The sequence below is a fragment of the Coturnix japonica genome, chromosome 4 (genome assembly GCF_054131305.1).
Source record: "Coturnix japonica strain WE chromosome 4, WE-NBRP24, whole genome shotgun sequence".
Classification (NCBI taxonomy): Eukaryota; Metazoa; Chordata; class Aves; order Galliformes; family Phasianidae; genus Coturnix; species Coturnix japonica.
Window position 1 is genome coordinate 82,742,865 of NC_140666.1, and position 26,041 is coordinate 82,768,905.

General features: G+C 39.7%; 2 protein-coding genes across 7 annotated transcripts in view; both read right to left on the bottom strand.

Annotated features, from left to right (window-relative positions):
• The window catches only part of DOK7 (docking protein 7), a 53,470-nt gene extending 47,573 nt beyond the window's left edge, over nucleotides 1–5,897 (bottom strand). For 2 of the 5 annotated variants that reach the window (XM_015862943.3, XM_015862941.3), the window contains exons 1-3: nucleotides 5,672–5,864; nucleotides 5,476–5,521; nucleotides 3,009–3,254 (exon numbers count right to left, since the gene is read on the bottom strand). In XM_015862943.3, coding sequence (XP_015718429.2) covers nucleotides 3,009–3,254; nucleotides 5,476–5,521; nucleotides 5,672–5,725 — 346 coding nt within the window. In that variant the 5' untranslated portion in view covers nucleotides 5,726–5,864. Of the gene's footprint in view, nucleotides 1–3,008; nucleotides 3,255–5,475 lie in introns of all 5 variants that reach the window. The other 3 variants (XM_015862942.3, XM_085545756.1, XM_085545755.1) reach the window with 3 other exon arrangements.
• A 3,061-nt stretch (nucleotides 5,898–8,958) lies between these two features.
• Nucleotides 8,959–26,041, bottom strand: part of HGFAC (HGF activator) — a 35,426-nt gene continuing 18,343 nt past the window's right edge. For both annotated transcript variants that reach the window (XM_085545758.1, XM_032444376.2), the window contains 7 exons: nucleotides 19,632–19,806; nucleotides 17,443–17,528; nucleotides 16,807–17,047; nucleotides 14,664–14,803; nucleotides 12,403–12,543; nucleotides 11,255–11,403; nucleotides 8,959–9,724 (listed from right to left, as the gene is read on the bottom strand). In XM_085545758.1, coding sequence (XP_085401884.1) covers nucleotides 9,554–9,724; nucleotides 11,255–11,403; nucleotides 12,403–12,543; nucleotides 14,664–14,803; nucleotides 16,807–17,047; nucleotides 17,443–17,528; nucleotides 19,632–19,806 — 1,103 coding nt within the window. In that variant the 3' untranslated portion in view covers nucleotides 8,959–9,553. The remainder of the gene's footprint in view (nucleotides 9,725–11,254; nucleotides 11,404–12,402; nucleotides 12,544–14,663; nucleotides 14,804–16,806; nucleotides 17,048–17,442; nucleotides 17,529–19,631; nucleotides 19,807–26,041) is intronic.

The following is a 26,041-nucleotide window of genomic DNA, read 5'->3' on the forward strand; positions in this document are numbered from 1 at the left end:
ATGTCAATTAACTCTTTATATTTCTCAGTCTAAACTCCAGTAGAGCTGGGGAAAACGAAAGACACCTCTCTCATTCAAGTTGATGAAGTTCAGGTTTAAGTCCCAACTGCAGTATCCCCTATATTACAAGGGACATTACCTACAGTGGTAGCTGTTCTAGGCTGGCCATCTTCTCTAGAGCTGGGAGTATTTCAAAGAGTCAAATCTCACAGTATTTCAAAGGCAGCAATTTAAATTTGCAAGAGCCTACTTCTCAAAAAACTATTTTGACCTCTACTGCTCCTCCAGTTTCTTTCATCTTGCAACCAGATACACACACACAACAAATCTGTCCTGGCAGAGAGAAGCATAAGGACTGTCACATTTTCTGTTGTACTTTCAAGGAAGCATTTATCATGAAATATGTAAATATACATTTTGGTTATCCATTTAATATCATTCAAACAGCTTCCTTCCTATGATATCTACAGAGTAACTTCCAGGTACTCTCATTTCTTATCATTATTCTTCCCTATCTCTTGCCTATGCTCCTTCAAGCATCATGAATATCAATCAAGTCTGAGCCTTGTTTCTTGTTTAAACAGTTGCTATATTAGTTTCCATCTTAGCTGTAAGTCAGCTCCTCACCTATGACGTACATTTGCAAAGTTTCCTAAGGCTTCAGCAGAATTAGCCACAAAGTCATTTGAGTGAGATGTGTAAGGAGCCAGAGATAGATCTTTAAGCAATCACAGCTCTACTTACAGTAATACTGCTAGGAAGCAAGTCAATAGTCACATAATGTTCTCTTCTGGGCAAATAATTACTTTACACAACCTAATAATAATGTAAAATATGAAAGAGATAGTAAAACCATCCTGATGAATAATATTCAGTAAAAAATATTTAATATCTTTCAGACAACTCTGCACAGTTAACGTCAGAGGTACTTTGACACTGCTTAAACTATAAGAAGTGAAAACATCAGCCTCTTTTCTGCCTCATAAATGGAGAACAAAGAACACTCTAGCACAAGTTAACAAGGGGTTACAAGTTACCATAGCTGACAAAATCTAAGAGTTGCAACTCAAATTCCAGAACACTGTTAGAAAACAGCATACCCAAATTTGAACAAAACCAAAATAGAGTCAAAGTCAGGTCTGGACATGAAGGTTTTGCTGTATTCTCCTTTCCTGGTAATTTGTAATTTCTCAAATCCTCCCCAGGCATCTACTGTTCTGGCTGGGATGGGGGAAGGCAAAAATTAGAACCATGAGCAAGAAATACTGCTAAGGTTTTTATTTCCTTTAGGTAATCTTTTTTTCTTCATAGCTACTCACTGACCTGCACTACACTAACTTTCTCAGAATGAGCTGAGGAGTTGAGCACACTCTTCTCACAAATGGCCTACACCTCACTCAATTCCACTGCTTTCTCTAATTCTGAATTACCTATACCCTTGAGTTGTCCTAGAAATCACACTCACCCGACCTCCAAAAACAGAAAGAAAACACTGGGAACCCCAGTGAACTTTCCCATCCTGTGGTCCTCACTCAACAGCATCAACTTGTTCCACTCTTTGTTATTTTTTTCTTCCTGCTTCTCAGACTCTGAGGTCATCTGCCCACAGCCTATTTTCAGCACCCAGCCACATTATCTCCAGTGCACTCAAAGGCATCCTTACTAGTCTTTAAGAAGGAAACACCAAATAGTCATCAACTCCTGTTTATATAATAGCCTCCTCTTTTTTCCTTCTATCTACCCAGGCCAGATTCTATTCTGTTCCCTTACACTTCATTTCTACACCTCCACCCGCACACTCTCCCCATCTGTCTCTAATCCAGGGCTACCTTCAGCTCATAGTCTATTCCTACCTTATTCATAGCTTTAATAAATTCCTCACTTCCTTTGAATTTCCTCCCACCACAACCATAACTCTCACATTCAGATCAAAACCAAACATTCTCTTTATCCCAGCACTGAATCAGTGCAAGATCATGAAAACAAGACCAACTCTGTCAAATACAAATTCTCCTCCAGCTGTCATACATGAGTTCTAATTTGTCCTAAAGGACAGATCTATGCTGAGAGAGATCCCAATACACTATTAAAGAAACAGAAGTGAAACACAAAACAGCCACACTGTCAGAGCGTACTCACTACTCCCTCTACATCTGCCTATCTTGTTCAGGGATGCCCTCTAACCTGTGCCCTTGTGCAAGGCTGGTAGCTCCAAGTAATAAATCTGTGTCTTCATTCCTATACCACTGCATTTCATTGGCATAAAAATCTCAGACCATCTTTGCATGTCTATACTGAAAAGTAATGAGTCCATAGCTACAACAGATGGCAAAGCATATGTAATAAATGATTATGATAGCTAATGTGTCTTCCACACACCTACCTCCTTTCCCAGTTATAATTAAACAGACATAAAAGCTACTATGGATTTTCAACATTATCAGTCCTTCATCTCTATATACTTTGCTACCCAAGAAAAAAAAAAAAACAACAAGATATACGAGTAGATAGCTAGAAAAGCTTTAACCAAGGTTATATTTCATGGAGAGATTTCTCTTCCTGAAAGAGAACTCCAGCAACAATATGAATTATCAAGGGCAACACCTGGTACGCTACCATACAGCTCAGAAAATTGGGATTGAACAAGCCAGCTTCTAATGTGGGACCTACTTCTCTTAATTCAGGCTCTTTCTGAATCCTGTCATCTAAATCCCCAAGTAAACTGCATTACCAGAAGAACTCTGATCGCTTTGCTTCAAAGCAAAACTAAGTTGAGAGATTTCCTTGTTAAGGACCAATATTGGGCAACACTGTATTCACAGCCTACCAGAAGGGACAAATGCTTTAAGGCATAAAGGGAAGAGCAGCCTCTTCACCTATATAAGTGGGCCTCTTCCCTAACTATACTCTTTAATTTGCATTTTAGTTATGGCTTTCTTTGATTTTTTTTCCTGACAAGGAAAAAAGGGAATAGGAAAAAATAGAGAGTATGAGAAGACAAAGGTTACCTTCCCCCAAACTGTAGCGGATTCGTACATCCCACGCATACATTGTTTCCTTGTTCTCAAATCCTAGCATCACAACTTGAGAAAGACAGATGATTGCAAGGGTGTGATTCAAGCCCTCATAGGAGAGCCCAGGATCCAAGCCACAGATGTCTTCTAAGGTCACGCTGCTTCTCTCCTTGTGCCCTTTTGCTCGTTCAGATTTATCCTTGTACACCAGCATGAGCAAACAGTCTAAAAGAAGCAAAACTGTCAGAGATGATGAGGCAGAACAGAACACAACACGTTTGTACCAAAGCAAAGTACTAAGAAAAGTGCTTCAGACAACTGCAGATCAGTCTGATCAAGCCAATACTAGATCTCAGCTTCCTTCCCCCACCCTACCCAGACAGGCTGCAGTCCACGTTCAGGGAGCAGGCATATTTCAGCAGTCATCTGTGGGCTCAGAAATACAAAGACAAGAAAAAAAGTCTTCCCAATTACTTTGCAAAAACACACTGATTTCTTTTTTGCATTGTCTCCCGAGTTTTCAAGGGATTGACTCGTTAATTTTGAGCGTTAGAAGTTGGAGTATGATTGCTATCCATATTACAAGTGCTAAGGACCGCGAGGCTATTGTCATCTTTATTTCCATGAGAACATACTGAACCACAAACGAAATTCTTACAGTAGTTAACAGATTACTCAACTACTAAATGGTGAGCAGCCTGCCCGCACTGCCAGACATTGTGTCAGCTCAGGTTTCCCAGTGAAATGCTACACAGTAGCCATGCTCAATAATCATTATGTGCCACACCTCTATTTGTTTATGTCTTTTTAAACATGTCACCATTTGTCTTTAACCCCTTCCTGGGCATGTTATAATATAGATAGTATAGTATATTGTAATACTATGACAGTAAACATGCAGTGGAAGAATGTGACTCAAGCATCACAGTGCTCTAAGAAAAGCATGTTTCAGACAAAAACAAAGGGAGCATCATTTTCCCACCTTTTACATACAAGAAAAAGAGCATTAATTTTCACCCAGGTTCCCTTCCTATTGCACATCACTGGGTTATAACCCAAATTAATGGTCACCCAGGTTCCCTTCCTATTTCACATCACTGGGTTATAACCTGAATTAATGGTACACATCCGTAGCTGCCCTGCATGCCACCAGGAGGAAGCTCCTGTGCACCATTACATGAATGTTGGGGTGTGGTGCTTCAGCCCTGGCAAGGAGCCCTGCAACACTCAGCTGGGAAACAGCCTGGGAAAGCTCCAAAGAGCTGAAAAAACAACTGAAAGACCCAGTGCCTGCTCGCCAATCGTCTACATGCCGTCCCAATTGTTTTCTTGCACCTGTTAGCAAAAACAGCTGCCACTATGATACTTCTGCTGTGCAGTTGTGCATCTGAAGAAAGAACTGCTATGGCATACAGAGCGAGTGAAGCAAATCTTTGGGGGGAGGGGAATTTCTGGTAGATCTTCATACGTTTGGTAGCATGAAAACAGCATTTTTTGAGGAATAACATTATAAGTTTACTTTTGGAACTCCCTTATCTTTCCCTTTTATATTTGGTTAGAAATCCAGGCCCATACCGGTATGTCTGGATGGTGACTTGTACTATCTAGAGTTGCCCGTTCATGGAGAGAAGTTTAACAAATGTAGTAACAAAAATATCAACATTAAACTGTAAAAACCCATACCAAAAAATTGGTCTAAAGACCAAGATATAGCCACTCTACCAGCCAGAAAGGGCTCTGTAATGAATTCAGAGGCAATGTAGATCCACATTTGGAAAATAGGCAACAACTTACCCCAGGAATAAATACTTCTGAGGCTAAACGGTTTTCCCATTAAAAATAAAAGTTAATATATATATATATTGGGAAACATGAAGCCTACTTTTCCTTCTCCAGCATTAAAACATCAACTCTTCATAACATTTTCAGTTCTCCCTTGCAAACGGTGGAACTGAAGTTTTTAATTCAAGATGACATCTTATTTTTAAATTGAAACGCTCCGTGTCAAAACACAGAACAAAAATAACCACAGAGCTCACAATGGCAGCCTTTCACAGCCACCAATCACCCCCCGAAGAAGTAATTTCTAAAAGCAAGCGTTTGAAACGGGAACTAAACTCTCGGCGTTCGTTACGCTTCGGCGGGGTCTCCTTCGATATCCTCTTTCTATTTCTGGCCGCCTGGCTCTCCGCCAGCTGAGCCCAAAAAAGAAAATAAATAGATATTTATTTCGTTGTTATTATTAATGTTATTTTAAAGGAGGAAAGAGCAACGACGGCTCGTGGAAACCTCCAGCCGAGGGGTCACTGCCTACAACAGCACACCCGACGGGGTGCCCCGTAAAGAGCTTTTCTCCCTCTCCCTGTGCCCCGCACCCCCGGCAGGCGGAGGAAAGGCCCCGCAGCCGCCGGTCTCTCTCCCCCCTCCGCTCCCAGGCACGGGGTCCCCGCTCCGCTCTTACCTGCCACCGGGGAGGGCTTGCGCAGCACCAGCCACCTATTCTTCCACTGCAAGGAGAGGCAAAAGGACAGGGTTAGCCAGGGCCGGGAGAGGGAAGAGAGGGCTCTATTCCCCTCGTGAGGAGGGGGCGTCGGTCGGAGACCCCCAGCCCGTGCCGGCCGCGTGGCCGAACCGAAAGGGCACAGGGGAACTCGGACCTTTTTTCCATCTCTCAACTTGACGTGACCCTCCACCACCACGGAATCCGTCATCTTCAGTCATGATTCCGGACAGCTGCGCCCGGCTCGCTGCTCCCTCCCCGCTCTCTGGCCGAGGGGTCACTTTCAAAATAGCTTTAGTAGGTCCCCGTTGAGGCACAGCGAGAGCGGCGGGCGATCGGCCAGCGCTGCCCGGCCCTCCCCGCGCCCCCCGCCCCGCCAGCTCAGAGGCCGGACCGGCTCCGGCTGAGGGGGGGTCCTATAAAGCTCCCCGCCGGTTCTGTGTTAACTTATTTTATTGCTTTGTGGAGTTTGTGCTTGTTTGCGTTTTATCGCTTCTGCAGGGTTTAAGTACATGCACGTGTGAGTCGGAGCACCCACAGCCTGATGAAGGCTGCTCCCGTCGATCTGCTCCAGCCGAGACCCCTGGAGGTGCCGAGCTTTGCGGCCAGCCCAGCTCCTCCAGCGCCGGGACCGGAGGGAAAGCCCGGAGCGGAATCACCGCTGCCCTCTGTACCGCGGAGCTGCACCCGGCAGCCAGAATTCATGGAGCCACGCAATGTTCTGACTTAGAAGGGACTTAAAGCCCATCCGTCCCCAAGCCCTGCAGTGGGCAGGGTGCCCCCCACCAGCTTAGGCTGCCCAGTGCCCATCCAACCCAACCTTGAGCACGTCCAGGGATGGGGAACTCACAGCTCTCCAGGCAGCCTGTGCCAGGCCCCGCTACCCTCTGAGTAAAGAATTCCTTCCTAAATATCCCATCTTTTAGTTTAAAGCCACCCTCCTTTGTCCTCCCACTGTCAGACCATGTAAAAACTCCATTTCCTTCCTGTTTATAAGCTCACTTCAAGTATTAGAAGATTACAAGGTCTCCCTGGATCATTCCCTTCTCCATTCCTCTTTCAAAAAGTGTGACTACCCCTTCCCTTGGCTCTCAAAGTCATAGCCCACCTCTAATAAAAACACTTATTTCTTTTCCTTTGCAATGCAACTGCCATGAGATTACAGCCCACTTACCCCAAAACCGGTGCTGCTACAATTTATAGAATAGGATGTGTTAATTATGTCCTTAAATTCATTTCAATGAGAAATGGACTAATTAGAGTCCATTATTCTAAAAATACTCCTCTTGCATCTTATTTGATGGTAATTAGTCCTTCAGTTTTTTGTTGGTTTTTTTTTCCCCAACAGCAGCGCAGCACATTTTTCTTTCAATAGCACAATAGAAGGGGTTTTTTTTAGATGTTTGCTTTTATTTCTTCCCTTTGAATTGGACAGTTTGCATGGAATAACCTGTAATTTAATAAAACCATCCTTAAGTGTGTGTCGTAATTAATTAGGGACGTGTTTGTTCAACTTGTTTTGCATTCTAATTCTATTTCAAGTTAAATGTTAGGGAAAAAAACATCAGAGAAACTTTCCTGGTAAATTTTAGCTGTATTTCATTTTAAAACAAGCAATGAGCACTTAAATAGAGCTGGGCAGAATAGGGGAAACATTTCCACTGGGAAATGCTCAAGAGAAAAGACAGGAGGTGCTGAAGCGCCCATAGAGATGTGAACAGTATTCTCAGTGGTGTGAGAGTTAAGGCATAGATCTCTTTTACTAACCCTGGGCATTTGCTTGCTACCCCAGTCTGGGAATGTGGATTGAATGTAGTGCATCAGATCATGACATCACCATCAAATCAATGCAATGCCAACAACAAAGAAAGAAACAAGCCATTTAGAAAGCCACAAATTCAATGTAGTGAGTTCAAGTATGACAATTCAACACGGATTTGTCATTGAGGCTAGTAAGTGCAGAAAATAGAAAGTTTACAAGTGAAACAGCCCATGTGTTTTAAGAATGATGTTACTGATTATATTAGCTTTGCTACGTACTTCTAGAAACAGCATGCATTTCAAAAACAAGAGTTAAAAATCTCTGCACAAATTGTTTGAAACGCCCTTCTATCACCTTTCTTATTGAACAGCCACCATCTTCGTAGCAAGAGAAGACAGGGAATACATAGAACACAAAACTACAAGATTAAAATCTTGAGTAGTGTAATGGATCTTAATTTCAAAGTGGAAACAAAAAGTCACAGAACAGGTATAGATGTTCAAGACAGCATAAGCTTTGTGTTGGAATCTGTTCCAAATGAATCACTTCCAAAGCAAAGTAAATAGTTCCTTCAAGCTGATTTAGTACTTGTCCTTCATCAGAAGGTACAGTTAGTCTTGTTAAACAGTCACGTTCATTTCACAGTGTTAAGCAAGCCAGACTCATACTACAAATGGCCAGAAAGGCAAACTCAGACAACAATAGTCTTCAGATTGTTTTGGAGTCAGGAACTCAGGACTTTAATCTTAGTGCTCACAGTATTTATAACTGAAAATCTTATCCAAGCTTTGTGACTCAGGTATTTTTTTTTCTCCACTTTTACACACGTCTACGGGAAATTTTGCATGACACTTGTATAGAACTGGGGTTGAAAAGGACCACACTAATCATCCAGTTTCAACCCCCCTGCCACATACAGGGTTGCCAACACCAGATCAGGCTGCCCAGAGCCACATCCAGCCTGGCCTTAAATGCCTCCAGGGATGGGGCATCCACAGCCTCCTGGGGCAACCTGTTCCAGTGCTTCACCACCCACTGTGTGAAAAACCTCCTCCTAATATCTAACCTAAACACCCCTGTCTCAGTTTAAAACTGTTCCCCCTTGTCCTACCACTATCTGCCCTCATAAACAGCCATTCCTGCTCCTGTTTATATGCTCCCTTCAAGTACTGGAAGGCCACAATGAGGCTCCCATGGAGCCTTCTCATCTCCAAGCTAAACAAGCCCAGTTCCCTCAACCTTTCCTCATAGGAGAGGTGCTACAGCCCTCTGATCATCTTAATGACCATCCTCTGGACCCATTCCAAGAGCTCCATGTCCTTCCATGTCTATTAGGACCCCCAAGTCTTTCTCTCCACCAGCCATGCAGTTTAAATATCTAACCGAACCCTTGTTTTTCTGTATTATCTAAACAGTTAAATAGCTTGTTATTACAAAATCTAAAACATCTTCAAAACACTGCCAAATTCAAGAAAGGCTTGGACATTTTCCATCCAAGGTAGAACATCTGCACTATCCTCAGGGTGAGAAACAGCTGAGGGTCTGCAACAGGCCCTCGCATATTGAACTATCATATCTACCAACTTTAACATTTTGTTAGCAATAAGCTTTGTGCTTTCAGCAGGTATTGCATTAACTTTGCTGGAAAATGGCACACCAAATTCAGCAGAGCTCTGAAACACATTTCTATTTTTATTGCAACATAAAAATATGCTTACAAGTTTTTAATCAAACCCCAAATCCTCTGTTTTCTTCCCAGAAGTAGATTAATGTAGTTAGCTGAGGAGCATCTTCAGCTATATTAATCTGCTGACATCTTTCAACCTGAACTTTAAAGAAATTATTTCCGAAGGAGAGATAATTTTGGTTTTGGTGTTCTTCCTTTTTATTTTGTTAACTTATCTGAGAATACAAGGTCAGCGTTGTTACAGATTGTTTTGAGAGATGACAGCTCCACCAGAAACTCTTAAATAATCATTTTCACATAATCCACCAAAAGATAAGCAGTTCTAGATGTCAGTACACTCAGTCTCTACCTGTTAGTTTTATTAAGCCAAATAAAGACAGGCTCATATGTTGAGCTATCCACAGAGCCCTAAAATGTGGCTCAGAGTTATGGATATCAGAGGGATGAGGACTATTTTTAGTGGTCTGGTTTGGATTTTCTAAGAATTACCACCATAATTTTCACTCTAGCTTATAATAAAATATGTATGCCACTTTACTGAAACCAAAAGGCTCCTGGTCCCTGCTTAAAATGATATCATAGTTAAATGTTCAACTAGCTTTTCGAGGAGATATTCTCTCATTGATCCAATTTACGTAGTTTGTTACTCTTGTATACACTCCAGGCTTGTTGACTCTGCCACAGCCATCTCCCCAGCTGACGACTCCATAAAGATAAGAGATTTCATTTTTCTCACAGGCCAGAGGTCCACCAGAATCCCCCTGTGTTAAAAGTGAGGAAAGATTATTTAATTTGACAAAAAAATCATTGGAAAAACAGTTTACATGTAAGGTTCAGACTTAAAATAAATAAATAAAACAAATAAATGGAAGTAATTGTCCACTGAAGTTTAATTGTAGGAAACTTTATCATACATTGAATATGATGGGTTTGGTTTGTTAGTTTTTATTCTTAATGCCACATTAAATGAGAGTTTCAAAATATCAGATATTCTTTGGAAGTGCTTTTGAAACTCTTCTGGATTCAGACATATACCAAAGAGTATGGAAGACTGGAGTCCCTTTCAGCGGGAATAAATAAGTCTTTGACATTTAGTCCACATCATATTATAGGTGTTGTATGGATTGCAGTCTATTGCAGTCATCAGAGATTATAAATATTGCCAAAGGAAGGTGTTGCACACATACAGATTTTCTCCCATGACTTCACAATGCTGTAATTTTGTGGCGAATACCCAGTTTTGCATCTGTTGAATTTAACTACTTGGTACTGGTGAAAGAATCCACCCTATCTGAGTCTAAGTGAACGAGATTTCTTCCTATTTTAAAAAGAAAATTATTTTCAGAGCAAAGTTGGAAGAAAACTTATGTTGCCTTTATACTTGAAGATTTTTGTGATAAATTGAAGTCTTGCACCTGAGATTAATTTGCTTTCTCAGAACCTTGCTTACATCTGCACATCTCATCTCACTGACTGTAACTCTGGCATCAGTGCACTGTTGTTTCTCAGACTACGCAACTCTCTTCAGACCATTTGTTTTTGTGCAGTCCCTTTCTTCATCCCTTCACTTTCTTCTTTCTCTTCAGACATGTTAACGATCTCTATAGCAATTCCAGCACAAAGTATGCATGTTATTCTTTGCTTTACAGATTGTCCTTACAGACTGTCCCTGACCTTTTATTCAAGGGCCAGGGTGTGACATAACTCAAAAAGAGACAAAATACAGTAAGAACTGGAAGCTCTTCCATGAAGAATGGAAGTCACAAGACTTTTTCTAATGGACTGTTACGCTACACCATTAAAACCCATCCATTGTAATAACCTCAGATCTTTTCGCCTTCAAACCCAGCACTGTTCCCCACCTCCTACACAGGTATTCTTATTTCCTTTTATTGAGAGGCAGCAGCTTGAGGATTTGGCTTGTCTGCCAGCTAGCCAACAAGCCCCTGACATCACAGTACCATCTAATTTAGCCAGCAGTTCAGAAAGCTTCCCTCAACTGTGTAGCCCCTAGCTTTTATAAAGGTAAGAGAAATATTAACACCCTGAAGGATTATTGGTGGTGGTTTGGGGTTTTTTTGCTCCTTTGTAAAATTTAAATGACATTAACAGGTTAAAAAAAAGTGACATAGGAACAAACAGTGCAGTCACATAAGTACACACACATATATTTTTTTTTTTCAAACCTTTTTCTTCTTTAGGATGACTGTAACGTCAAAAGTAAGCACTGTAATGTTCCTTCTAATTATACACATTTATATTCTTTGTCTGGAGATGACTCACAACATTACCTGACAAGCATCAGATTTGCTGTCAAAGTAGCCAGCACAGAACATATTTTCACTGATTTCTCTTCCATAAATTTCAGGGCTTCTGCACTTCTCCTCAGGAATAATTGGAATCAGTGTTTCTTGCAGTACATCTGAATAACCAGTTATATCTTTAAAGAAAATTCCCAGAGAAGAAAGAAGTAATTTTTACAGAATGCAAATAGCATAACATAGAAACTCAACACGAGGCAGATACAACATATAAATAAACTTAACACATGTCATGTTGTGGATCTCTTCAAAAGATAACTGTTACTCTTAGTCATCAAACCATTTCCTAATTCTGCAGTCGGAGTCTGTGTCCATTGAAATAGCAGTATTTCATGCCCAAGCATCAATTCACTTTGGGTTGTCTCTTTCCCCAGGGACCTGAGAACACTTCCCCAGCACTCACATTGTTTCCTCTTTCCTGATGTGATTTTAAATCAAAGGCTGTAAAAACGCTTTTTTTTTCTTTAAATCATGCAGTTAGATTAGGACAACCTTTGCTCACATGGAGTTTCTAATGAATATGAGGAGGCCGGATCCCTCCCTTCCTTCACCTATCTACATTGATCTCTACTATCTCCTCAACAAGGCAGCATGGTCATACCGCCATCCTGAAATTCCTCATCTCAGAGGATGAGAAAGATGAAGCATTTCTTTTTTGCTTTTCTTAAACTTAATATAAGCAGTTCCTGGCCTAAAACCCCTCCAGCCTTTTCCAGTAGATGTTTCCAAGATTTCCCTCATGGTGAAGCTAATGATTGCCTCCATCACAGACCACAAAACTCACTGTGTTTGGTTTGCAGTCTTTAACGCCTACCTTGAGAAACCTGGAGTAGGATTCACTTAACCTACTTGGCACCTACAGCTACTTGCTCCGGGCTCCCCTCATTCCTCTAATTCCTTGTTCATGCAAACCACTCACCAAATTTCAGAGACTATTAAGAGGGCTTGGGGTGACTATTTCAGATGTAAATGATAGAAACCTCTAAAGGAAGGTAATTTCACCAGAAGTCCCTTGGAAAATATTTTACAGGACTACCAGTTGTGCAACGTATCCTTGAGCATTTTCTATGGTTTTCATCAGTGTTTTCCACAGATACCACCTCTGTCATTTCACTTACTCTCATGCTTGTGTCCCCATCCAGAAATCTGACATTTGAATTGATCGGGGAAAACTGTGTTAGTTTCTGGCAGGCAAATGGGCTGAACAAACTGGGACTTCACAGCACAACGTTGGCCATTCTTCTTCAGCTTAATCAAGGCTGCAGAAGAGAAAATACAGTAGGAATAAAGTCTGTTCCCCTTTTTTGATAGGATTGGCAGCAGTGGGTCTCAGATACAACTTTAATTATCCCCTAAGCCTCTCTTAATTAAGATATTTCAATCAAAGACAGACAGACTCATCTCAACAGCACCTGATTTCACATTAAATTGAATGCTGAAATATTCACCTACTCCTCTTGTGGGAATATTTATTTTATGCCACACTCACTGAGCAGATTTTTCTTCACTGCTTCTGTAGAGAAGGGGGAAGACAGAAAATACATGTCTCCTCCCACCCTGAAGTTAAATAACACTGACATATCCACAACTTTCAGCTGAAATAAGTGGGATGTGCAAGTGCTCGCTGCTTCTGAAAGCCTGGCCACCTGCCTAGTTCCATTTTGATTCTAAAAAAATTAATTACTGCAAGATCTGATGTATTTCATGCTCTTTGTTATCACTTAGTTCAGCAAAATTCAAATTTTTTAAAACTAAGGACTAGAAAATTAGGCTATTTCAAAAGCAAACTTCTGAAAGCTGCTGAGAATTACGCAGCCTACACAACTTTTTCTCTCCCCTCGTGAGGCTGAAAACAGCATAAATAAGAGGCTGTGCAGTGTGGTGAGTTCAACAGTGAAAGCAGACACCAAAAGTAGCAGAAATTTTGCTTCTCCTGGGACAAACGTTCTGTGATGAGCCATAGGCCGGGGTTGTGTTTGGTGTAACAAGGGCAGTGTGCTGGGTTTGAGCACACCACTCAAAGAGAATAGAGCTGAGGTGGGTATATCTATTAAAACTGTATATCACAGCTTTCACAAGCTGTATATTTTCTGAACACAGTTGTGTGGAAAGCAAGAGGTCCCATTGGATAATCTAATTTCTCTGTGGACTACAACTTTTGGCTTCATGGAATAAATAACTGTATCTCACAGGTCAATGAGCCCACACAGATAGCTCCGATATGGAGCAGATTGGTCTTCCTCACCTTCCTCTTCTCCCCAGTTCTTCCTCTTTCTAAATCCTCCATACTTTCCATCAAACATTCATGTGTAAGCTTCTTTACTTTTAAAATGCATTTTCAGCCCTAAATAAATCATCTGCTGCATCAGCAGACATCACTGGTAAGGCAGAACATGCCCACAAGTCTTTCCCCCAGGTTTCTGCCTGGTTGTTTGTTTGCAGTGGGGCACATCTTAGGAATTCCATTTCCAGATGACCCTAAATTTGGACACTGCATGTGTGATGCATGCTAAATTTTATAGTAATCCAAAATGTTTAGAGATCTCAAACCGTAAACTGTGATTTACACCAGGATATTTTAGAGCAGAGCAGTGCCCCACAGCAAGCTCATTTCTTGGTATGCTCTGACAGAGTTCCCACCAACACAGAATCTAAATGCTTTTTGCTACATAGTGGAAAACATTCACCATCTGGGAGCAAAAAAGCCAGTACATTCCTGACCTAAGTTATCCCTGATGCCAGACTATTAAATAGTTTCATAGACAAAGTGCTCACACAGCTTAATGCCCCAGGGAGATATGCCAACTTCCATAAAAGCAGATTAGAAAGTAAGAAGCAAGTTTCTCTTCTACCGCCATTCTGACTAATATTACAAGGTCAATCAGAAGGGCATTTAACTTTTGACTGATAAGACAGATGATGTTTAAATTTCTCTCCTTAGCGTAAAGAACGATTCTTGGTAACATAGATTTTTCAGAGCAGAGAGGGCTATTATATTCATCTAGTCAGATGCTCTATACAGTACAGACAATAACATTTTACCAAGTAATTCCTACATCAAGCCCACAGTTTCTAGTATGGTTGAAAAAATGTGTAATCACATGAAGGCTTGAAGTGATGATGAATCTGCCATACATCAAGGTAAATTGCTCCAAAGGCTAATTACCATAATTATTTAAAATTCACAATTTATTTCTTATCTGAATTTGTCTAGATTTCAGGTGCTCTTATTTCCCTGGTAGAGACAGGAACACTCTGTTCGCAAAAGCTTCTCTTAATGTCTATTATTTTTCCCCTAAGAAAGTAGTTTTCAACACACGAGCTAAACTTGGAACTAAGTCAACTAAACAGGAAATAAAACTGCAAGAAAAATACTCACCAATATCATGTTCAGTAGGGCTGAACACTGAATACTCAGGATGTAAGATGTATTTCTCTATTTCAAATGTTTGCGTTACATCTGTCGTTCTATTAAAGAAGTGCTGACCAAGAACCACTTTAATAGAGGATTTTGGGGGACTGTAATACAAAAGAGAGAACAAATAATTCTGCATTTAGAAACACAAATGAAAACAGTTTCCAATAGCTATGAGCACCATGAACTGTTAATCAATTCAGATCCCCAGCCTGCCCATTATCTACCCTCTCATAATGCCTTGACCCATCTCCCAGTCTTCTTACCTACTGTGGGCTAGGAGAAAGCTGACTAAAGTTATAGTTACTTCCATGCTCTGTGGGGCATTTTTAACCTAATTAAATGCTATTCCTTCTTGACAGAATCATACCCACAGAATCACCGAATTGTTGATTGAGAGATCCTAAAAATCATCTAGTTTCAATCCCCAGCCATGGGCAGGGACATCTCCTACCAGATCAGGTATCCCCAGGCCTAGCCTAACCTGGTCTTGAATACTTCCAGGGATGGGACATTGGCAGCTTTGCTGGGCTGTAACAGTGCTTCACAATCCTCATATTGAATAATTTATTTGGAATATCTAATCTAATCCTACAATAAATTGAGCTAGTGAGTACCCTTAACATGGAAGAGCTCAGATGTTTAGTTATCTAGTACAGAAGCAGAAAATACCTATCATGCATCACACACAGATCCAGAGTGGTCGGTATCACTACAAAGTTTCCCCAACTGTGATTCTCTGCATTACTGGTGGCTGTCAGATATAAAAGCACTGCAAATTCTTCTCTGATATTGAGCACAAAGCAATCATAAACAGCAGCATACTTGGTGGAGAGAGACTCAGACTAATTGAAGAGCACAGAGAAAAGGCAGCTACCCTGCAACAATTACTATGTGCATGGTTAACAGACCTTAAAGTTTTACATCTTTTGAAACTGGAAAGCAAGAACATAAGCAATCAATATGTAAGGCCAGGATTTTTTCAGCACCCTTGTGGAAGTAAACCAGCCCCTTTGATTTTGAGAACGTGATACAGAGTGGAAACTCATTTCCCAGGACAGGATTTTAAAAAGATTTTAAAAGCCCTAAATAGTTTAATTGTGACATACAGATGAATCACTGAGAAGAAATAAAAAGGGAGAGGCTGCAGAACAGGAAAAGAAAAGAAAACCTACCAAGTTAGCTCCACAAGGATCTATTGTCGCCTAGCGGAAAACGGTTGAAATTGTGGCTAACTTAGGAGTACTAAACATACAGAACAGAGCAAATTACAATGCAGTAATTATGGAAAATCTGTATGTAACAAACCACCAGCTGGAAGTGGGTGGAAATGTCCTGAATAGATGCCAAAGTTAGTAGCTATTTCACAACATTTGAAAAACAAATGCGTTGTGGCTCGAGCTCCAAATGCTTCAGTACAGCATTCACAACAGTATTATTAGGTCTACAAGCTAGCAGTGTATGCATTCTGGCACGAGGTTTTCTGTTTCTCTTGGCTTCTTTACTATGCAAAGGAACAGTTTGTATGAAATGATGTAATATTTTTACCATCTACATGATCAAACTGAAATCATAAAAAGCGTTCAGCATTTGTGGAAAATTAAGTATTTAGAATAAAGTAAGAGCATCTATGGACAGTCATTCCCTCGCTGACCTGCAGCTGGATGCCAAAAAAAGTGTTGTTTTTTAAATCACCACTTGACTCTTTCAGCATTTTGAACAAAAATATAGCAGTGAACATAGTCATCTATATTACAGCTCAAAGCAGGCATACACTTACAAAAAGGTAGCTAAGAAACACTTATGTCCCCCTGCAGATACCTGCACATGCAAGCTCTCATTCCATGTCTTGCCATCCTGACACCCAGCACAACCTTACTCCTTTCATTGACACATTTAGCATCTTTGAGACTCCTCAAACTGGACTCCATGCTATGTGTCAGCTCACATGCTGCACTCAGATTACCAGCAGCTCTGTTTCACAAAACCAGCATTTCATAATCTCATCTTCCTTCTCACTTGTTTCAATTCAGATTTATTGTGACTCACAAGAATACGGTGCTAGAGAGGAGGAGACCTACTGTCACACCTACGGCTGTGAGTTTACCTGTTGGCAAAGCAGTGTGCTGCTGACACAACCCAGCAAGTCTGAATAAGAGTTCCACCGCAGAAACTCTCTCCAATATATATAGCTGCTGTCCAGGGATGAGATCCAGGCAAAGATGAAGATCCTCCAATAATCCTAGGTCTCACAAAACTTCTTTTTTTGTGCCTTCTCCCACACGGTCTTCTGGCAACTGCAAAAGTGTCAATATCTTCTGGAACTGGTGGCCTCCTTTCCCTGCTTGCTAAGATAGAAAGGAAAATGGCTTCAGACTGCAAATCATGAGTTTCTAAGGAACATGCCATCATGTTTGGATTCTGGACTGAGCTTGGCCATTCCAGCAGCAAGGGCTAGTATGCTTCCTTGTGTTATTATCATCAATCAAAAGTATTGGAACCATAAATGGAGAGTAGAAGAACCACATGATTAACTGACTTTTCAAATTAAAGCTCTGTTCTAAAGGTCAGCTTTAATATTAACAACAGTTTAATTTAGGGAAGGAACACTATCTTGTTTTCAGAATTACATACTGTGTCATATGACTCCAGTCCTTTTATGATGCACCAAAAACTTTTTCTAGTGTCAATAAATCTTTCTTCATTAATTCATAGGATGGATTTTAAGAGTTCTTTTACATACCACAAGATGGAATGTTACAGTATTCCCAAGACAAACTGTTGTCCTTCATGATGTAACACCATGGTTTCTCATCTTCATCTGGATTTCTAATGAATTCATGGGAGAATAAATTAAATGCATCAGCCACATTGTTATTCCAAGCTTCCCAGATGCTTTCTGCTTTTCCTATTGCACCATGCAAAGGACTGATAGAACTGTTGGGTTTGGAGGCATCTCAGAAAGCACTGAAGAACCTGCTAACATCTAAAGGGTGAGTAGGGATCCCCTCAGTCAGGATTTTTATGCTTAAAGCCAGCCAAAAATAAAGCTCATTAGGACCTAAAATGCAGAAACATGGCTAAATATCTGTAGAATTTTCCTGCATGAGCATGTTCACTTGGTTTAAATACAGCCTACACTGAACTGCTTCAACAGATATCAGCTGAGCTATTTTCAGGACTGAATCCCATGGGAAAGATTCCTCTTTTAGATTATTTTTTTTAAGTGAGGAAATTCCACCACAGGTAGATTCATAGAAAATCCATTACAAAAATAGCTAGCAAAAACTAATTTGAGATACTCAAGTTCACATTCCCTGGAGAGAGTCTGAGGAAATGAGAGACTATTTCAAGCAAATATCATATTCCTCAAAAGGCAATATCAGATCCAAGTCAGTCCTTTATTACTCTGATATTAGACAACTTTGGTGTTGACACCATTATGATTTCTCCATGGTACAGCAAAATTTCCTTTATCTGTGCTGCACAAATAACCCAAAGTTTGACCAGTTTAGTCCTCTGAGAGTATAGAACTTTGAAGACTCAGAAAGATCTTGGGTAGGCCAATAAAAATAGACGAGATAATTCAGGACACTGGATAAACAGTAATTCTAATTTCAGTTGGATTTATCAAAAGTATTATGTGTTATTTTAAGATTCTTCAATATTTTTTTTTTAAATCTGACTGCTATTCAAGAAAGATTAAAGCACTTTCAAATTCTCAGAACTGAAGAAGCAATACAGGTTGAGTCATCTTCCACCAACAATGTTTCTAAATTAGACTATTTGAAGAAGAAGATATCTGAAAGATTATATAGTGCAGCGGAGATATCCCCAGAAATTATAACAAGCTGACAAAAAAGTGAAAAGCTTTTCTCTCAGCTTTACAGAACATTAACACATCAGCTCCTATACCGCTTTATTATTTGCATTTGAAATCTGCAAGTGAATACTGTGCATAGATGATGTGAATTGAAGGGATCGGGACTTATCAAAGCACTAAATAAATTGCCATGATGTACTGGGACACCATAAATTTCATATTAAGTATTTGAATCTGTACCAAGCCTTTGAAAGCAAGGCAGTTTGGATTCGGCAGGGGGGAGGGGAAAACAGTAATTGTTTGCTAGTTTTGTTCAGGTAGAGAAGAAGAGCTACTTTGAGTATGCATGCATGCTTTTTATCAACAAACAACTTGACAGTAGTTCATGGAGAAGTACCTAAGATTATCAGCTTTAGGATAGCCTCTACTGGAAACATTTATACTATTTATGGGTATGCTTTGACCTCATGAAGACCTCAGAGAGGAGGGGAACATAAAGTGACAGGAGAAAGCCATAAAAAGTTTCGTTGGAACTGAACACAAAACTTGAGCAGAAACATGGTTTATCATATATGTGGTTTGATCAAAATTGAAATGCCAACATTTTATTTTGCTGCCATTTTTCTTTTAAAGAAATGTGACATCCCATCTCAGCATTACTGAAATACAGCGGTTTTGATTTTTTCCACTTCTAAAATATTTTCTTTTATATAAAAAATTCCACAATATCATAATTTGAAATAAACGCATTATACAAACTGAATGGTTAACTTCTTTCTCCTTTTGGATAGTCATTTTTGAGCAATTCTTTTTTTTTTAAAGGTCTCATTCAAAAAAAAACAGGAAAAAAAAAAAAAAAAAAGATGACTTTCTAACATTAGATTGTATCTAAGCTTCTTAGCAAGGCCACATATTGATCCATACAACCTACCAGATCTTGTCTTCTGGAAACTTTTACCCCGTGTGATAGGCCACTAAGCCAGCCCAGCTTTTCCAAGACAAAGGTGGCACCTGCTATGATATTCCGGCCCCTTCTCACTTCCAAATCCGCTCCCACAATATATCCATCCACCTCTTGTTTTATAATTACAGGGCAAACACTTCCTCACCTGCAGTATGAGAAGGGCCCCAAGCCTAGCTGTACTGCTTTCTCAACGCTGTCAACATGAAGCTCCTGGTAGAGTAAGTCCGAATTCCATGGCAAGCAGCTATGTCCAGAAATGGTCGTCTTGGCTGTACCTCTGTACTCAGTGCCATTGCCACGATAGCAGTGATGATTAGGAACTGTAGAGGAGTAGATTTTGTGCTAATTACCTGTTAAATACTTGTTTTGCAGCTGAGGTGATGAGAGGCAGTGGGCCCAACTCTGTAGTGCCTTTTACCTTTCAAAAGGATTAGTTGTTTTTTGTTTTTTTTCCATATGGTGAGTTTTAGCTTTAAAAAGCAGTTAAGACTTCTAAAACAGCCTCATTTTGCATGTGCATAAAAAACTATTACACAGGCAGAGAATTAGACCTAACAGTTTTTTTGCACACGGATTTTAGTCAGCAATCTACAGTGAAGGCAACAATATGGTTGGGAATAATCTTGTCTAATTTTAGAAACAGCTGAGCTCATCAATGGAGACTCCCATTTTAGTCAGTTAAGAGAAACAGGCATTGCTAGCACCAAAGTGATCTAGCCTGTTTGAGATGACTTTTTTTCCAAGGTGAAGATCAATCTTGACATGTAACCTTGACTATGTTGACTGAATCTCATTTGACAATAAAAGGAGTATAAGCCAGTTAACTCAGATAGCTGGCTGTGCTGTAAACTAGTGAAAACAATCCTGCCCTGCCAGCGAGTGCTTAGAAGGACTGATTTTGGAAAATATTTCTCTTTATGGCCTTATACATATCCATGTAGATAGACTTACCTTACCCTTATGTATGTGTATATATACATAGGTACATATTGCAAACAACAAGTTTTTTTTTCAAAAATGAAACAAGTAGGTTGAATTTTCATATTCAAACTCCATTTCTTTGTCACCTGCACACAGGGTATTTCTTCAGATAGGTCTGACACACTCAGCTGCCAAGATCTATCAACAGCACATACCAGCGTTCTGGATGAAAAGCATATGGAGATGCATTTCTGTACAAATAGCTACACTGAGCAGAAAGTCTACACCTCAAAACATGGCTCAGAGTACTGCAAAGGAAATACAAAACCATCTAATGTACAAAGAGGATTAATCGTGACCAAGCCTCAGAGGGTTTCTTACCCAGCCACGCCAGTATGACTTATTCTTGACATTTGCAAGACTAGTGGAATCTTCTAAACTTATAAACAAACTGAAATATATAGCATCAGGGTATTGCTTGAGTGTTGAAAAACACACTGCGAGGATAATCAATCACAGCACACAACGCGGGCAACCGTTATCAAATATCTGTTATTTTGACAGAATCTGGTGACACACAAACCAGGGGGTACAAGCAGCACTGAAATGATGAACTGCAACAGAGAACTGCTGATGTCAGTTATCCTTACAACTCATCAGTACAGCAACAGCCCTCAAAACCACAAGCAAGTATACAGCATAAATATAGGAGCTGGGGGTCGAGAAGTAGTTTGATGTAACACTTCAACATGAGTTAGCAGAAAAATAAGTAGCATACAAAATCAGCTTTCTATCTTGGCCTGGCAGACACACCAGAGATAGTGAGACTGCAATTCCTCCTCCACACCACTCCTTAAATCAAAGTGTTTTTATTTCAATAACAGAGAATATTACATGAAATCAGATAAATATTTTAACAACCATAATCTCCGATCTCACAGAATAGGTTTTGTTTTCCATTTGTATTGCTAGCAATAGTAACCATTCCTTGGCAACCCTGCCATTCGCTTTTTTGGGCAAGATGCAAGTTAAGCTGCTTTGTTTGCCTGAAACTGTCGTGAAAATGCCACTATCACGCTGCACACAAAATTCTTTCACTTATCTAGGGAAATGCCAGGTGCTGTTTTTATTTGTAGTGTGTTCATTACATTCAGAAATGATCTGGAGTTGTCTGCTTTTATGAGGATGAAACAAGATTTTCTTTTGCTGCAGAACTACGGCCATATTCTGTGGCCCTGATGGTTTGGACATCTTGCAGATGGTGTTTACAAGTTGTGCTCGACCTTGTCAGGCTAAAAATCCAATGCACCTCTGTTTTTGTATATCTGCCTGTCATCACTAAAGCTGCTAAAGATTATACTTAGAAGAATTTGGCCCCTTTCTAAATCATCTGTCACGTTTTCTTCTCCAAGAAGTTTGCATTACATATTGCATTTGTTGTAAGGAACAGTAATATCTCTTAGTCTGTTTTTTGTTTGCTTTTTTATTTTCTAAGAGGTATTTTTGGCACAAGTGTGAAGTAACTTTATCTCACATCTTACGGAGAGGCATCTGGGTTAACAGAGTTGTTGTTTCCTCACTTCACTGGCTTGCATTACTACCGTGGCAACCTCATCATAGCTATTAAAGAGCATCTCATGAAGAATATAAGGCCAGCAAGAAATATGCCCAAAGTCTAATACATCTTTTCCTCTGTAATTCAGGAAGATTGCTCTGACTGGAAGCTGTTCACTCTTTTCTTTCTTTGTGCTGCTCTGTATTAGCTTGTGACAGAAAGGGAGAGGGGTAGAAGGACAAAGACAAAAGCCCCTCTCTACTTGAATTTGCTCTTACAAGATCTCTTCCTCTGTATCTTAAGTATCAGTTATTCAGATGGAAAAGAACTTCAGAAAATTAGAACCAAAAATTACCCTTGGAGGAATTAAGCCACCATCTTACATCCAGAGCATTCCAGGAGTATATGCCCACTTCTATTTCAGTGCCAAGTGTATGTCCTGCACAGGTCAGAACAAGCTTTTCAGCTCTCACTACAAAGCAGATTGTTCATACGAGAGAATATTCATACCTATCTGAAGCCTTCTAATGTGTCTATCACTTTGTATTTCAATTTCAGGTTTCATCTATTAGCAAAAAAGATAAATATGAATGAACAATTAAGCTTTATGTCTCTGCATACATGTCAGAGTCATTGGATGCCTGTAGAAATCCCTGAGTTCCCGTATCTCCTGTCCTGAGTAGCTGTGAGCTTCCAGGATAAATATAAACATGACACAAAGGCGTCTTCAGAATCCATAGACACTGCTCTTACACACTTCCTCACTTCATTGCATGGAAAAACCCTCAGCTGTTTTGAGAGCAGAAAGGCAGACAATGCCATATGAATTGAAGCAAACACCATGCTGGGCCATCCCTGGCTTGTAGCAGCACTTACTCCCAACTTTGGATCTTGTTAATTAATGAATATAAACAGAACTATAAGGAAGTTATATTTCTACATAGCTATCCTTTCATATAGTTCTGTCATACATCTACGATATTTATCCAGATCTCAATATTTCTATTTTGGGCTTATGATTTAATACAACAGCAGATAATACATATAACAAATTTATAACAAGTAATTGCGTCATATTATGTGCTGCCTTCCAACTTGTTGAATAGCGATAAAACCTCCAGCCTGACAGCAAATAATATTGAAATATAATCATATTAGTCTGTACTAAAGTTAAAAGCAAAGACTTGTCATCTGAAAAGGCACCAATTCTGGCACAAAGACAGTGTCCACAAAAGTCTGTGGGGAAAAAAAGACACCTACCATATTTCTGTATAAAAATTAAGATCTCCAACATATTCCTGTCTGAATAGGGATATTACAGCTCCTGACTGTAACGAAGTCTAGGACATCAGAATAGCCTCTCTATCATAGTTCACATCTATCATCGCCATAAATGATGCCTTACAGTTACCATTTTCTGGAAGCACTTTTGTCACTAATCTTCTGTCTACCATCTGCTATGTATCTTAGTGTAGTTATACAGAGGTAGATTCTCAGTTGATGATATCATGCTCATGCACTCTGTCATCTTTCAGTTCTTCCTACTATACGCCATTTCAGATCTTAGCCTACTTAACATTGTTATGTTCTCCATTAAAATGTCTCTAGCAGCTTTTTAGGAAATCATTCAAAATCTGATGAAAATCCAACTCACCTTTACTATTTCTGCAACAGTGCCCTAGGCTTCCTCTTCATTACCCTTGTCTTAGTAAACCTTGCCCTAACTTTGTGCAATTCCTTGGTGACCCATTATACTTTACCACTGCAAACCACCTGGTCACCTCTCCAAATGACATCGAACTATATAAAAAAATAATGATGCTTTTTATTTGCTATTCTACTTGCCCACAACTGTAGAGGAATAGTAACCTTATCTTTTTCTGCCTTAGTTTTATTACTAATACCTCTGCTCCATACATGCAAACAGCACACAGAACCCAACTGCACATGGAAATCCCTTTCCGCCATTAGTATCTGATGTACTGATTCAACCTCAGTGGGCCATCAACTGATTGAATACTTGCCAGCCAAATGACTATTATAATAATTTACCCTTTTATTTTAATCCTTTGAGATTCTAGAAAATAATAAAATTAAGCGCTAATCTGAAAGCATTCTGGAAGATTATAGAATACCAATGGCAAACGAAAAAGCAAAAAGGTTTCATTATCACTGTACTATAAGAAAAGATATAAAACTTTTCCTCCAGCACCAAGAGCTTCATTTCCTTTACAGATGTACCTTTTATTTCAGCAGAAATCTGCAAACACACTTTTTCAGTAAAATAACCACCAAGAAGGTGGGCTTGCTGTCTTTTTTTGACTCCTTTTATTACCTCACTCCCCCAGTTACTCAAAGATGTGGCCGAGAGTTCTTCCTGTATATAATTATATACTCATCTATCCTGTCATCTTACTTCTCTAAAATTTTTCAGCCTATTTCTGACATAAAACAACACATCATCTTATATAACCATAAAACTTCCACAATTAGCATTGCAACTCATACTTTCTTTAAAGCTATGTTGTCTCTCCTACAAACCAAAAGAGTAAAAAAGGACTGGAAAACATAAAGGTTTTTCATAAATACTCTTAAAAATTTTGCATTTCATTGTGCCCAAACTACTAGCAAAACACTATTGAAACCTAAACCTTAATCCAAAAAGCCTCAAATAGGGCTCTACAGACTTCCCAATTAAATAAATAAATGAAAAGATTAACAAACAATAAAATAGTTGTGGATGCCCCACCCTGGCGGTGTTCAAGGCCAGGTTGGATGGGGTCCTGTGCATGTGGATCTGGTGGGTGACCACCAGCTCATGGCAGGGGGTTGGAAATGGATGATCTTTGAGACCAACCTAAGCCATTCTACCATTCTATTCAATGATTCTACTTTTAAACCTTGTATCTGGTGCAACTCAGAACCATGGTGACACAAATCTAAATGGGCTTTCCATGGCTCTGTTTTCTATTTCATCTTTTGTTTAAGCATGAAAAGCACAAAAATCAACCACAATTCATCCATTACTCAGCTACCTAAATTTCATAAATAGCTCCACAAGAACCTGAATTATTGCTAACCTGAATTATTACTAAGAATTAAAGCAAAAAAAAACCAAAACAGAAATAAACTCCAGATAGCAAAAATATTGAATCACCCAATGAGTAAAGAAATTCTGCCCACCCCCTCTCCCCCCTGAAAACAGAGTCACCATTGAAAAACCAAAAAACCATTGAAACATGTAGTGTGAAACCCTCCCTTAATTACCCACATATGATTCCAAGTTATTTCTCTGGTCAGTGATGGCGCAACAAAGATATCTGTAAGTGTTTCAGGAAAAGGCCTGGCAGTTAGTTAAAGAGAACAAAAATATGCCACTAACACGCTTGCCAATAAATCAAGAATAAACTTCAAAATGCAAATGAGACTCCCAATTTAACTAACAACCCACACCCAAAAACAATACCAAAGCACTAACTCCATGTTAAGGAGAATGAACTGCTTTTACCCTAGAAATGAAACAAAATATATGCTTCCATTTATACTTCAGTTAAGGCAGTGTGAATACAATAGTGGGCTTTTGATCATTGAAGTCCACAGGCACCAATCCCTTAAAACAAACAAAAACAAAATGTCCTTCCCTCGCCATCCAACTCCAACTAACATCCCAGGCTGGATGGAGCTCTGCACAACCTGATGCAGCTGCAGTGTCCCTGTTCATTGCAGGGGAGTTGGATTAGGCAGCCTTTAAATATCCATTCCAAATCAAGTGATTCTATGATACTATAAATGCAAAATATAAATGATTAATGTGCCCTCTGGCCAAGTAGCTGCACATAAGCTGTCCCACTGTCTGTATTCAGCCAACACTTTTACCACAGCTCCTTTCTGTTTAAAGAAACCTGAAATATCGAAGTAATTTTACAATTACATCATCAATCACAACTGTTTATCATGAGTTTTTGACTCCAAGGAAGCTAAACATTTCTGAAGTTAAACATTTCCCCCTCAAACATTCACAGCTCCCTCTTTACTCTCTACACCAGTTTGGACCACAGACAAGACATCACCCTACAACC